Source organism: Anastrepha obliqua, chromosome 1 (assembly GCF_027943255.1).
Source record: "Anastrepha obliqua isolate idAnaObli1 chromosome 1, idAnaObli1_1.0, whole genome shotgun sequence".
Taxonomy (NCBI): domain Eukaryota; kingdom Metazoa; phylum Arthropoda; class Insecta; order Diptera; family Tephritidae; genus Anastrepha; species Anastrepha obliqua.
The window spans coordinates 17,203,842-17,217,754 of NC_072892.1; the positions used below are offsets into that span (position 1 = coordinate 17,203,842).

Genomic DNA, 13,913 nt, shown 5'->3' on the forward strand with positions numbered 1-13,913 from the left:
TCATTAATTGCATCTATTTTTAGTTTTATTTTCTTCATTCAGTTGCCTTTACTAGCGATTTATTTGTTTTGCATTTGGTTGGTTGACTCACTTATCCACTTATGTAGTTGGTCCTGCAGCTTATTGCTTTAGTATACAGTTCAGACTAACGCGTAGCCAATGCATTTGGTTCGAAATCTGTAACCTTTGGACGGACGAAAGAGAAAACTTAAATTTGGTTGCAGTTCATTTTTGCTTTTGGCCAACACCGCTCGACCTTTAGTTTGGCTAAAATGCCCTCAAAGGACACAAACAAGAAACAATTTTGGGTACCCTTGACGTATAATAAATCGGGCAAAACGTGGGAAAGGCAGTAGCAGAAAAGCTAACCATAGCTAAAGTTTTTTTTTTGTTTTTACACACAAAATGCAATTTTAGGAGCTTATTTACTTGAGTATTAAGCCACAAAATTAGCCTAACGTCTTAATACGGTAGCCGCCGTAGCCAAATGGGTGCGCTACTACCATTCGGGAGTGCGCAGGTTCGAATCTCCATGCATGAACATCAATTAATAGAAAAGTATTTTCTAATAGCGGTCGCCTCTTGGCAGGCAGTGCATTTCTGTTCATGAAAACCATTTGTCGGCTTAAAAACCTTAGGTCCCTCCATTTGTGGAACAACATCAAAGTGCACATCACAAATAGGGCGATAAGCTCGACCAAACACCTAACAGAAGTGTACGCGCCAATTATTTTATTTTTATTTATGTTGAAGTTTTTCTTTTCCTTTTTGCGACTGTTGCTTAGTTTTTATAGCATAAAAACGCCCAAATAATAGTCCTTATTAACTGTCTAAATTATGGCAAAAAATCGTATTGTACAATACCGCACCACCCCTCCCACCCCTCTACTTTTCGACCTACCGTTTTCCTTCACGTTTTGCCCCCCCCTTGCAATGGTATCTCAACGGATGAATCAAACTTCTTTCGTCCAAGTGGGCCCACTTTCTGGGCAACCATTACAATCTAACCTAATACCGTTAAACGTTGAAAACAACGTGGGTTTTTTGGTCTTGGTTTATTCGGAGCCCTCCACTCACTCGCCTCATGTCTGGTGTACGCGTGTCGTACTCATAAAGCCACGTCGTCTCGTTTCCAGTAATGATGCGTTTGATAAATGTCAGGTCCGAATTCATTCTTGGAAATCATGTCGTTGGCGATATCAACGCATTCGCTTTTTTGCAATCCAGGTCCTTTGAGACCAACTCTGCAGCAACACGGCGCAAACCCAAATCATTAACGACAATGTCCTGAACGGATCCATAAGCAACGTTCAAGGCCTCTGCCTGCTCTCTGATGGTTAATTTGCGGTTATTGATCAAGTTTTTTTTCACTTTATTGATGTTTTCATCAGTTTTCGATCTCAACGGCCTGCCACTCCGTTCGTCATCCTCGTTGAACTCACGAGTTCTTCTGAAGCGGTCGTGCCACTCATAAACGACTGTCGGCAGTTTTCTTTAGAGTATCATAACCGAAACAGCTTCCCAACATTTCTAAGGTTTTCGCACCATTGAATCCATTTTTGACGCAAAATTTTTGACTCGTTGCAAAATCAAATCCATTTTTAAAACTCAAAATCGAACTAACTTTTACAAATGTGAACCAATGGTGGTAAAATTTTAACAGTTGGTAGAAATGTTAATTACAGATGTGGCAAACTAACAAAAAAAAATATCTCAAATCAGTTAACATAGAGGTTCTCATGGCGGTTGTTCCACAAACTTTTTGACCAAGGTGGTATAATCGGTAGGCAATTTTTACCGATATTTTTTTATAAATTATAAACCCTGAATACCTCTGGCATTTGCAAAATGTTTCATTGGCTACATTCTTAAAAAGATTTAAGTAATATAGTTAAAGCAACTTAGTTAGGGGATTGAAATCCAATGCAAGTATCACAATGGACCTTAAGGCCACCGAGTGTCTGGTCTTTGACAAGCAACCTGACTCCATTGGCTGTGAAAATGGATAACTATAATTTATTTTAGTTCTTCTTTTGCCACCACTATCGTCCACGTTATTTTTGCAAAAATCTCATCCCACTTCGATGTTGTTTTTTACAAAAATCGCATTACGAATATTTTCGTAACGCAATTTTTCCTTTCCATATGTATCGACCACACTGCAATAAAAAAAACACCAGCGTTACATCCAAGTGCTTATGTTAAACAAAAAAAATACACTCATATATACATATCGGCAGGTTTATAAATATTTGCCGAATGCATATTAAGTTCGGAAAAGTCGCAAATCGACTAGTTTCGCTTGGCACTCTCCCTCTGAAAGCCCATTACAGCAGACCGATATGCGCATATGTGCATGTGTGTGTAAGTGAATATATTTGAATGTGAATGCACACAATAAAAATCGTTGTGGTTGGCTGAATGTAGGTCAAAAACATAACAAAATATTTTTGCATTTTAAAACAATAAAAAGGGACGGATGTAAGGACGTCATTCTCTTTAGCTACGCTTGAACCTACATACAGTCCGGTTCGCTTGATTAAAGGCAACAATTTTTTTATGGAAGAAAATGGATATTAAAGCGAGCGTATTTGTTCTAGCAATCCTAGGTTTTCTGATAATTCAAGTGAAGTCTGTAATTTGCTCGAAAATAAACATGCATCAAAATATTACTCCACTAAAGGTATTGCGCAGCAGTAGCAGCTGTAATGCTGTACCTGAATTACTGGTTCTCTTCAATAGAGGCACTAGCCAAATAAGAAAAAATAGTAATAAAGATAGAATTTTTTTTGTTTTTACTTTTGTGATATTATGTTTAACTTTTTTTTTTGTTCAATTAATATTTAAAAACTTTTTTTATTTATTACTTAAAACTTAATAGTTTGCCCTGCCACCTGTTTATAAATTACTTCGAAAATACGTTAATGAAGGAATTTGCATAAATTCTACAGATAGCCTAATGAAATTTCAGACCAGGCCATTTTAGTGATTCGAATTTTTGAAATAACTTTTGTCTTCAAATTTTTTGCCCATTCTCATAAACCTTACGAGCAAGCCAGCCATCCCCATAGATTTAATATTCAAATCTGGGGAATATGTGGCTATGTAAATTTTCAACGTTTTGGACAGCAATCCAAGTTTTGACCAGACTTGAAGTGTGTACAGGTGCATTATCCTGTTGAGAGATCCGATTAATAGGTCCAAATATTTCACGAATCCCAGGAAAAGTTGATTCCAACAGAGTTTTACAGCTGCTTCCCGTCATTTTGTAGTCTACCATTTTCAATTCGAACGCACCATAGTACGATATTGCTCCCCATACCATAGCACCGCCTTCACGGCTGTGATGTCAACTCAAATACCTTTCCTCCTGCCTTATCTCATGGGAATAGTAATTGTATTCATCCGGCGCATTCAGATTAAACTTCTTTTCCTCACTGAATACTACTTTTTCCATTCACCGGGATCGATATTTGTAACAGAGCTCCAAGCCATGCGGTCCCTTGCAAAATCGAGTCGACGTTTTATTGAAATCTGCGAAATTTATTCAAAGCTGGTTTGGTGTTTGTAATTTGTTATGCTTCAGATGTGGCGCTTTTAGAATAGCCGTTGGAACTGTGGATTTACTGGCTGTGGATTTACCATTTCTTTAATTGTTGCTGTTAAACGAGCGGAATTCGATGCAATCCGAAGGATTTTGCGGGTTTTCTTCGATGTTAAAACCGTTGCAGTTCTGCCTTTTTAGTTCGTAACATTTCACGTAAAGATCCACAACATTTGAACTTCCACCAATTTTTTTGGCAATTTAGCGATTAGAGAGTCCCTCTGAGGTCAAGATGGCGATCTGTTATATCTTTCTGCTTTCCCATTTTATTAGAATTAGAAGTTTTCGACCAAACACAATAAATGCTTAAAACAACGACCCCTTTTCACAGCTTGTATGCTCAAATAATGTAGGCAAACTGAGAGTGCCTCTATTCAATTGAACTGGACTGTACAGTCCGCAGTTAGAAAGTGCAATTCCATGTATAGTTTAACTATTCGGTATCTGTGAGATTTAAGATGACGCAGGTTACAGAGCAGTCCAGACTGTTATCCTTCGCCGACTTCGGTTTGTTACCTCCTCTGCTGGTCCGTCGGTCGAGTCGTATAAATATTCAGTCCATGGTCGAATAAGTATTCCCAGCGCATATATTAGAAAGGCAATATGCAGGGGACATTAGACCTGCCATTTTTTTTTTTTTTTAATAAAAGTACCTATTGACCTCGTAAGAATATTTTCAATCGACCAATCTTAAAATAATTGGGCATATATAATTTACATTGCATGGCTAATGGAGAGCACATTGCCGTAGTATAAATATAATAATTTAATGTAATATTGCAATTATTCGTTTTTAACATTTTGTTTTTTTTTGTAAATTTTTCTTTATTAGGTGGCGGTGCCATCGAAATGGAGCTCTCGAAAATCCTTCGTGACTATTCGCGAACCATCGCCGGTAAGGAACAGCTGTTGATTGCCGCCATTGCCAAAGCTCTGGAGGTGATTCCCCGTCAACTGTGCGACAATGCCGGTTTCGATGCCACTAACATTTTGAACAAACTACGTCAAAAACATGCTCAAGGTAAGTAACTAAAAAACAAATGCTTTTGATTTATATTTCCACACTTGTATGTGTGGAAACCACAGTGTCTACTGTTCTGACCTCCAATTTTAACTTCATAAAGGGTGACCAATTTAGAGGTATCTGATTTTTAATTGAAATAAAACAACGAAGATTCGAATTGATTAGGCAATCTTTATTATTTTTGTGTAGAAACATTCATGACATTTATTTTTTAAAGATGACCCCTTTCAGATGTTCGCCGCAACTATGCCGTAATTCGGCCATCCGTAAACATCAATTTTGAATGACTCGCTGCATGACTTCGGTCGGTGTCTCGGAAATAACTTTAGGAACTTTAGGCATTTAGACTTTACATACCCCCACAAATAAAAGTTGAAATGTTGTGGCACGACAGCGTTCGCCATTCACTGTTACTGATCCTTGAAGAAATATGGTTCGATGATTCCTCCAGCCCATAGGCCGCCCCCAAATGGTTGTTTTCAATGGATGTAATGGCTGTTCTTGAATAGCCTCGAGTTGCCGGCCAAATACGGAAATTTTGCTTATTGACGTAGCCATTAAGTCAAAAATGGGTGTCATCGCTGAACAATATAAGTTGGCCTGAGCGCGCGATGAACACTTCTATCAGAGCGTCGATTTTCGTAGTACAATTGTACGATTTGTAAAACTTGTTGCGGTGTAAGTCTTTACCTAATGAAATGTCAATGAATACTAAAAAAAGTATTATCACGCGTGATATCTCAAAAAACCCTTTTCGAAAAAGTACCTCCAATCTGATCACCCTTTATAAGAGATGTAATTATTTCTAACTATTGTTGTGGTAATGTTTTTTAAAGAAAATAAGGCAATTTAGTTAAATGCCCTCTATCGGTAAATAAACAGCAGTTCTTACTCTTATTCAAAACACCCTTCACAAAGTTTTGTATTTAAAAAAAAAACAGACTTACAGACTTTTTTCATAACAAATAATTTATTCAGATTTGCTCATACATTCTGGCCATTTTCTCTCTATCCTATCATGCCAAATCTTAAAACAAGGTTCCTCACAGAGTCCCGGCATACCTGGGCAAACAGCACAGCAGAATTGTGAAAAAATCAAAAGACCTCCCTTATAACAAATTCGACATCGCTTCTTTACTATTTTTCCCTTGACACTGGGTATTTCCATAGGTTGGTGTACTCTTTCCGCCAATTGCCAGCGTGTCGTTGACTTTGAGGTCGCGCAGCTCTCTGTGTTCTCTGCTGTTTCTCCCGTTACAACATTGATTGCATTTTCGCCCACAACTTTCAAGCATTCGAAATTCTTATGCGTATCTGGATTAAGAAGTGATGCAATTATTTCTTGTCGATACTCTGGAAACGAAGTCCCAGATTTATGTAAACGCCTTATCTTAGAATTGTTCTTGAAAAGTATGAAAGAATTAACTAAAATCAGATGCATTACGTAGATCATTAGACGTCTATCCCATTTGATTTCTGTGCGTGTCAGCGCTAATTGGTAATCCAACATCTGGGCACGTGTTTCCTCACAGGTACTCAACTGCCACTTAATTTCTTTTACCAATTTCAGGTGATGGTACATTTTCATTTCATAGCGGTAAATGGCAAGGCAATCAGAACTATAAAAGTACATATTTTTTCCGGTACGTCGACATTTTCCCATCATTACACAGCCAGCATATCTGGTTACGAATTGATATGGATCGAGATTTGTGCGTACCAATTCTTTGCAAATACCAAACCTTTTGTTATCTAAAAAGCCAGAGGAGTAGGTTCCGAGTTTGATCAGCTCCAAACAAAGTGCGTAGCTGCCATAATATTTGGAGGTTATTACAGTGTGTCCTATGTGGATGTACGAAAGACATAAAGTTGAGAAAAAAATGTTTAAAATTTCAGTTACCTTTTCCAAATTTCTCCTTGAGCAATTCTACTGCTGTAGCTAATCGTTCAACAACCAAGGCCTTTGGATTGTGAGCAAGCTGGTTTCGTTCTGAACCTTCCTTATCAATTAATATTTTATGTACTAGACCCGACTGCTCAGTTAGGAAGTGAAACATAACTGCGTTGCGCCGAAACTTTTTATTCATATTAAAAAGCCAATTCAGTTTGCCTTTCCAATAAACGACCGGTTCATTTAGTACTATATTTTGGCCGCAAGTGTATATCGATTCCATGCGTTTGTTATAGAAATTCAAAAGAGGCCTCAACTCGTGAAACTTGTCAGTTTTGTCATTGTTCTCAAAACTGTTATCGTCAGCTTGTAAACTTTCGAAATTCAAAACTTCAAGTATAAATTTGAAACGGTCCAAACTCATTTTGCTAGAGAATCCCTTAAAGCCATGATATGCCTGGCATTCCCAATATTCGGCTAATGTCAAAAGTTGCAATGAACCCATCTGCAAACAAATGCCAAGGAAAATGCTCATTTCTTGCCAAGTAAATGCTTCAAAATTATCAGCGCTGCGTTTCTGTGAGTTTTTCATAGTTTCCACAGCGCGTTTGTTGCAACCATCGGCCAAGCTCTCGAAAAAGTTTATGTCATCGAGAATATCGTAAAAATAGTACGTAATTGAGTGTATGTGGCCACCTTTGAGCAAGCCTTGATAATTGCCGTTAGTAAACACTTTTCTTGGCGTTGTGGACCAAGTTGACCACTCTGGGTCGTAAATGTCAGTTATACCATCACCTGTTAAATACAAATGATAAAGAGCAATAATATTTATAGTATACTTGTATAAATTAGGTTTTTTATACATAATAATTATTTTGATTGAATGTTTACTAAAATGTGACACTGATGAGCAACGTATAATTAACTCACATCAATCTCTTCGGGTTTACTCACTCTGTAAATGTGTAAATTCATCGTCAAAATCGATATCCGAGTAACCATCTTCATCCGTATCGGTCTCTTGCATATCCACGTCGTCGGCATCAAAAGCAAAATCAGAACGATTTACACTAATCGGTTTTAGCTTTTCTGCCGTTGTTGGCACATTCTCAATATCTTCCGATTTATTCTTTGCTATGCCGATAAATTCATTTTTAACTTGCCTCATATCAACATCAAAGTTGTCGATAATTGACGCGCATTCGCTAACCGAATATTCTTCCAAAGCCGCTGCAGTCACAATTTTAGATTTTATCGTCGTCGTCGACGTTGACGCCAACGTAGTCGCCGCCGCGTGCGGTGTATGTTGGCTCAGCCAATGCTCTTGTATTTCGTAGATATCTGGTTTGAATTCAAGTGTGCATTCGTCGTCGGCTTCGTTTTCTGCCGATGTATCCATTTTTATTTCACCCATCAACGATAAATTTTCAGCAGGCGAAGACGCTGGCGCTGCAACTTCCACTGTAGACGACTGCGTTGAGGTTTCATTTGTATGTTGTTGCTCTGGCGATGCCTTGCGCCGACGGCCACGTGTTTTTCGCATTCTTCTTTTCTTCTACACTCACTATTAAATCTTAATTTAATTTTGTTCTAAGTAACTTATTTCAATTGTACGGCATTTTAGGCAGAGAGAAGTATTAATATAAATACAGCGATTACCAAAACTGTGGCAGGCAACTACGAATAATTTTTTAAGAATGAAAGAGGCAGTGTGCTTTGCTTAGACTATCGTTGGTAAATTCATATCTCTTTCTCACCAACTTTCACATACGCTTGTTTGTTAGGGTCTCTCTGTCACTCTTTGGTTGGTATTTTCAGGCTGAATGGCTATTATGTGTTGGTATCTCTTTCGATTGAAAACCGCTATCTCACTCAACTGCACTGGGAATGAAAAAGCGTGGGTATAAAATAATTTTAAACCAGCAGTCTCACTCAGGCATATGAGAACTGAAAAGGAGCATTATTACGTGCTGCAAAACTATCGATTGATTAGTGAATTGGGGAAAATTCACTATCGAGGTTGACATTAGGGATGCTCGGTAAATATTATAGGTGTTCAATTAAATACATACCGAAAAAAATGCATATTATGAATCTCAATTTCTTAAATATTTAGTAAAAAATTGTGCATAGATTAAAAAAAGGTGTAAAGAATTTTATTTAAGGCTGGAATTTAGAACAATGTATATTTGGGAATTTTTGGCAAAGTATAATGTTTTTTTTTAATGAAACTTGGTGGAGATGTTAGTGAGGTGTTAAGGAACACTCTTTATAACTTTAAATTATTCGGGAAATAATAATTTTTTAATTATTTGCATTCAAAATGCCCTCGGAAACTTCACTATAATTTGCCACATTACACTATATTTTTTAACATTTCACTAAAATTCACCAAATATACACTCACACGAGTGTTTTTACTGATTTTTATGCTAATATTCTAATTATTTCTATTAAAATTGAAAGCAAATTCATTTGCCCATGCAATCACTTTCCAATTTTAAACGCGAATAAGAAGAAGATTGGAATGACAATAGTATGGTGTTGCCGGATGCCTGCAAATGAAAATTAAGTACTAGAGTTTAGTGTTAATGATGGGGATGGGGGTTATTGTGCCTCCTTACTACATACACGCATATGACGTTTTAATTTTGGGTTCAATGGTTTTAACACGGAAAGGAGTTTTACGCAAAAATACTGTGGATTGCGTAGCCGGAGTTGGACTGATGAGGGTTATTTTTTTGAAGCGCGGCCGAAGGCCGCCTACGCGAAATACTGTGGTTTGCCTAGCCAGAGTTGGACTGATGAGGGTTATTTTTTTGAAGCGCGGCCAGAGGCCGCCCACGCGAAAAGGAGTACTACGCAAAAATACTGTGAATTGCGTAGCCGGAGTTGGACTGATGAGGTTTATTTTTTTTGAAGCGCGGCCGAAGGCCGCCCACGCGAAAGGAGCTCTACGCAAAAATTTACAAAAACCCTTCTAGTCGACGCTCCTGTAAAATGCAAAGGAACCTGCGTATGTATACCGTTTGCTTAACTGTTATTTTCCAATGTTATACAGTTATAAACCGTAATTGGCTTTTAATTACTTTATTAATATCATTGTTTTTAAGTTTAAATGAGTTGTATGTTTTTATTTTCAAAAATATTTTTCAACTTGAAATTACAGCAAAAAATACTGCAGTTTTACAATGAACCTTCCACTGAACATCCCTGCGTGCGAACTTCGTTTTCATTTCAGGTGTATGGCAACACCAACTTTTCGCTAAATTAGAGAACTTTAACATTAAATTACTTAAAAACTATAAGCCTCCGGCAGGTTCTGTTTTCAGTTTTAAGACGGGGATACACCCCTCTATCACCCCCTTTTAACCGTTTTTTTCAAAGCGATATACATTATACTAAAGTTTTCCCTTATTTAATTTTATAAATTATAATGCAGCATTAAGTAAAACTTAGATGTCTCAGTGACCAAAAAGGAATAAAGCACAGGCTTACTTTTGCAAAAGCAATGTATGTAAATGGTTTTGCGAACGTACAATTTGATTCTGTAGAGGTGGCGGATACGTAGCATTCGAATTCTTGATATTTTAATTCATTTAAAAGGATAACTGAACAATCGATAGTACAAACGAATTGAATTGAATGGGTGAAAGATAAGGGCAGAAATGGATCTAAAAAAAAACTTTTAACGAGTCTAAATAGCGATACATCGTCCGGAAAAGACTGTCTCGGTGCAAAATTGACAATTGAGGTTCAAGAAGAATTGGTGAGTAGCATGCAATTTGGAAAGCGTGCATCGTGCACATCGCGAATATGACTTCAATGGCCTGGTAGCTCGGAAAAAGCAAGAAAAATCAGCAAAGCCGACTTGCGATTGCTAAAGAGCAGTTCTGTAAGAGTACTGACTTTTGAAACTCATTAATTTTTGTGGACGAATCCAAGTTCAATACGTTTGTGTCCGGCGTCATGTTCTATTGTTGACGGAAACCAAAAACTGAGATGAAAAAGAAAAATGAAGCGTGGCGATAGCAGTGTGATGCCTTTATGTCTGCAGCCGGAGAAGGAAGTTTGCAATTCATTAAAGAAAGATTGGACAAAAACTTCTGCTCAAAATACTCCAGAACAATTTTCTTCAAAGTGCTGAAATAATGGGCGTCTGCGAAGGACTCCGTTTTTATCAAGACATCTATCCAAAACACAAGTCAGGAATCGCGCAATCTTGACGCATATGAAAAAATTATTTTTTCGAAAAATTTTCCAAAACTTTTAAATCCACATAGAAAGAAATATCATAAAAAAGATGTGTGCAAAATTTCAGGAAAATCGGTCAATAACTTTCCGAGTTATCGTGTACGCCAATTCGAAACGTATGTTTTTGAGAAAAACGCGTCTAAAGTTTGAATACAACGTAACTATACCTCTCCCAGCGCTCGAACGCAAAGAATAGAGTTGTCACGGTTGACGATCTATAATATAATAAATACTTAAATTTACGTTCTAAAATTTTTTTGACATTCTTAAAGGATTATATTAACATTTTATGAAAAAAAAATTTTTTTTCGAAATTTTACAGGTATTTGTCGCCTTAACAAATAAACTGTGAACCCACTGTATGCGTTCATATATGTATGTATTTGTGTCATAAAATCGGTCGAAAAAACTACAGCAAACATAATTTCGATTACTATAAATACTTTTTTCCAAGCCTCCTTAAACCCATGAATACAAAAAAAAAAAAATACTTGCATATGCATACATATATAATTTGTCTTCTTTATTATAAATTTTGGTTAGTGCCTTGAAAAAACTTTTTTACGTACAAATAGTAGATTGTGTGTAAAAAAAAAACTTTCGTAAACACTCGGTCGTTCACACTTCTGCGTGATTATTTTTTTATTTTTATATTGTTTCTTTAGTTATGTGTTTTTTTTTTTTTCTTTATTTTTTTTTTTTGTTCCCCCCTTTTAGTTTTTTTTTTATTCCTATTGGGCATCTTATCGATTTTTTACCCCCAATCTAGGCTAGCAATTACTAATTGGCTTGAAACAAAACAAAAATAATACTAATTTCGATAAGTTTATTTCATTTATGGGACGTTCCACGTCAACCGGTACACTAGCCGGTCCAAAATTCTATGGGACCGATTTTGAAGTCCAAGGTCTCAAAATGATCGTCTGAATGTCCACTATTGAAAGCCGTCTGGCCCATTGAGAAATTCAATATGGCGTCCAAATTATGGCGTCTAAGCTGACTAAAACTTAGAGTTTATTTAAAATCTTGTGTGCTCCTAAGAAAACCAGGAGCAATGAAAAAAAAGTAATACTGATTCTTTATGTTCTTAGGGGCGCAGATTACGATTTCGGAAGCAGATTTCCAAAATTTTTATTTTTTATTTTTTTTTTATTTTTTTTAATTTTTTTTTATTTTTATTTTATATCGTCGTATTGGATCCGCTATTTTGAATTCTTGAAATATGACTCCAGAATCGCAATCAGCGACCCCAAAAACCCCTTTAAAACAGGTTTCAAAAAAATCGAAATAATTTTTTTATTTTTGACCGCCATATTGGATCCGCCATTTTGAATTTAAAAAATCTGACTTCAGATTCGTAATCAGCGACCCCAAAAACCTCTTAGAAATACATTTTAAACAAATCGAAATAAATTAATATTTTCGGCCGCCATATTGGATCCTGGATCCGCCATTTTGAATTTTGGAAATCTGCTTCCGAAATCGTAATCTGCGACCCTAAGAACATAAAGAATCAGTATTACTTTTTTTTCATTGCTCCTGGTTTTCTTAGGAGCACACAAGATTTTAAATAAACTCTAAGTTTTAGTCAGCTTAGACGCCATAATTTGGACGCCATATTGAATTTCTCAATGGGCCAGACGGCTTTCAATAGTGGACATTCAGACGATCATTTTGAGACCTTGGACTTCAAAATCGGTCCCATAGAATTTTGGACCGGCTAGTGTACCGGTTGACGTGGAACGTCCCTTATATATTTTTTGTCTGGTCTTTTTCGCTCTTGAAAAATGCAAATCTTAAAAAATTTAAATGAAGCAGACATATCGTCACTCAGTCGTCCACACAATATTTTAATGTGATGTTTATATGTCTATTTGTAAATAAAACCATCGGAAATCCAGACAAAAATAACAAAAAAATTAAATAACAGCATTGTTTTTGCCCAATTTTTCCGTTGCTTATCAACAAAAAAAGTCACGTAGGCACCAAAACAGGCTAATGCGTGTAGATGTTGGTATAGGGGCACACACATACATATGTACATATTTGTATTTGTTTATTTGACTCAGTGGAATTGCTTTTTAGCTTAACGCATTTTAGTTAGTTGTTATTTCTTCAAGCTACATTCACGTACATACTATGTACGTATCCACATGTGTACAAATTTATTTGTTCCGTATTTTCGGATTGAAAGCTTTTATTCACTTACGTATCTGGTCTTTACTTGACACACAAAAAGTGTTTCGTTAAGAGGTACGCACTTACCTGTAAATTGCAGCTCAAGGCTTACACTAAACTCTCCCATTCTTGCATAGCGCATAAAAACTTACAAGTTTTCAGGGCCATTTTTCCTTTGTTAACTTTTTGCGTTTAAGCATTTTCAACGAAGATTTTTCAAAACTCAGCTTTTAGTGAATTTATTGCGGGAACTAATGTTTGGAATCAAAGGTTTTTCCCATTGTTAAATGGTTGCATGTAAAAAGGTATCCAGTAAGAGTTTTCAATCCAAAACAACTTTGGAAATCCTTCCATTCAATTATTAAAAACTATTAAGTACATGAACAAACACATACAGTATTGGCCAAAACTAAAGTACCCCCTTACAGCTTGTCAAATAATTCAATAAAAACCAGGTAAAATATTGCATATTTGTGTGCCATATTTTTCTATTAATTCGATATTAATAAAACATAACAAAAATTCTGAATTTTGAATATAAAAAAACTAAAATTGAAAATATCCATAGTACTCAGATATGAAATGGCCAAACCTAAGCACCACTCCCTTAATAATAAGTTATTTCCTTTTTATGTTTAGTATTTTGTACCAAACCCATTATTTTTGATTATTGCAGCACTTCTCTTTGGCATAGAAGAAATTATGTTATTAATAACTTCCTGCGATATGTTGTACGAGGCTTCTTCAGAATTCAGCTTCATACAGAATTTCCTTTATTGTAAAATTTTCGCTGTTAATTTTCAAATTCACAATCTCCCATAAGGTCCCAATCGGGTTGTGATGGAGAGATTGAGCTACCCGATTTAAGAGCTCTAAAACATTTTGTTGTAACCACGTTTTACAGTGTCTAGACTCTAGAGGTATGTTTAGGATCGTTACCCTGCTGGAAACTCCATTTTAAT

General features: G+C 36.3%; 2 protein-coding genes across 2 annotated transcripts in view; one reads left to right on the top strand and one right to left on the bottom strand.

Moving 5' to 3' along the window:
• Positions 1–13,913, top strand: part of LOC129236225 (T-complex protein 1 subunit eta) — a 74,628-nt gene that overhangs the window by 41,414 nt on the left and 19,301 nt on the right. Inside the window, exon 5 of the mRNA XM_054870482.1 lies at positions 4,437–4,625. Coding sequence (XP_054726457.1) covers positions 4,437–4,625 — 189 coding nt within the window. The remainder of the gene's footprint in view (positions 1–4,436; positions 4,626–13,913) is intronic.
• Positions 5,577–8,236, bottom strand: LOC129236222 (uncharacterized). Its single transcript, XM_054870478.1, has 3 exons — positions 7,474–8,236; positions 6,529–7,314; positions 5,577–6,470 (listed from the first exon to the last, which is right to left on the bottom strand). The coding sequence occupies exons 1-3, from the start codon at positions 8,060–8,062 to the stop codon at positions 5,599–5,601; spliced, it is 2,247 nt and encodes a 748-aa protein (XP_054726453.1). The 5' UTR covers positions 8,063–8,236; the 3' UTR covers positions 5,577–5,598.

Bases quoted from the DNA above. Each gene is read 5' to 3' on its own strand.
- LOC129236222 (XM_054870478.1), bottom strand. From the start codon at position 8,062: ATGCGAAAAACACGTGGCCGTCGGCGCAAGGCATCGCCAGAGCAACAA. The intron at 7,315-7,473 runs GTGAGTAAACCC...TGTATTTAACAG, and splicing joins TGAATTTACACATTTACAGA to GTGATGGTATAACTGACATT. The intron at 6,471-6,528 runs GTAACTGAAATT...ACATCCACATAG, and splicing joins CAAGGAGAAATTTGGAAAAG to GACACACTGTAATAACCTCC.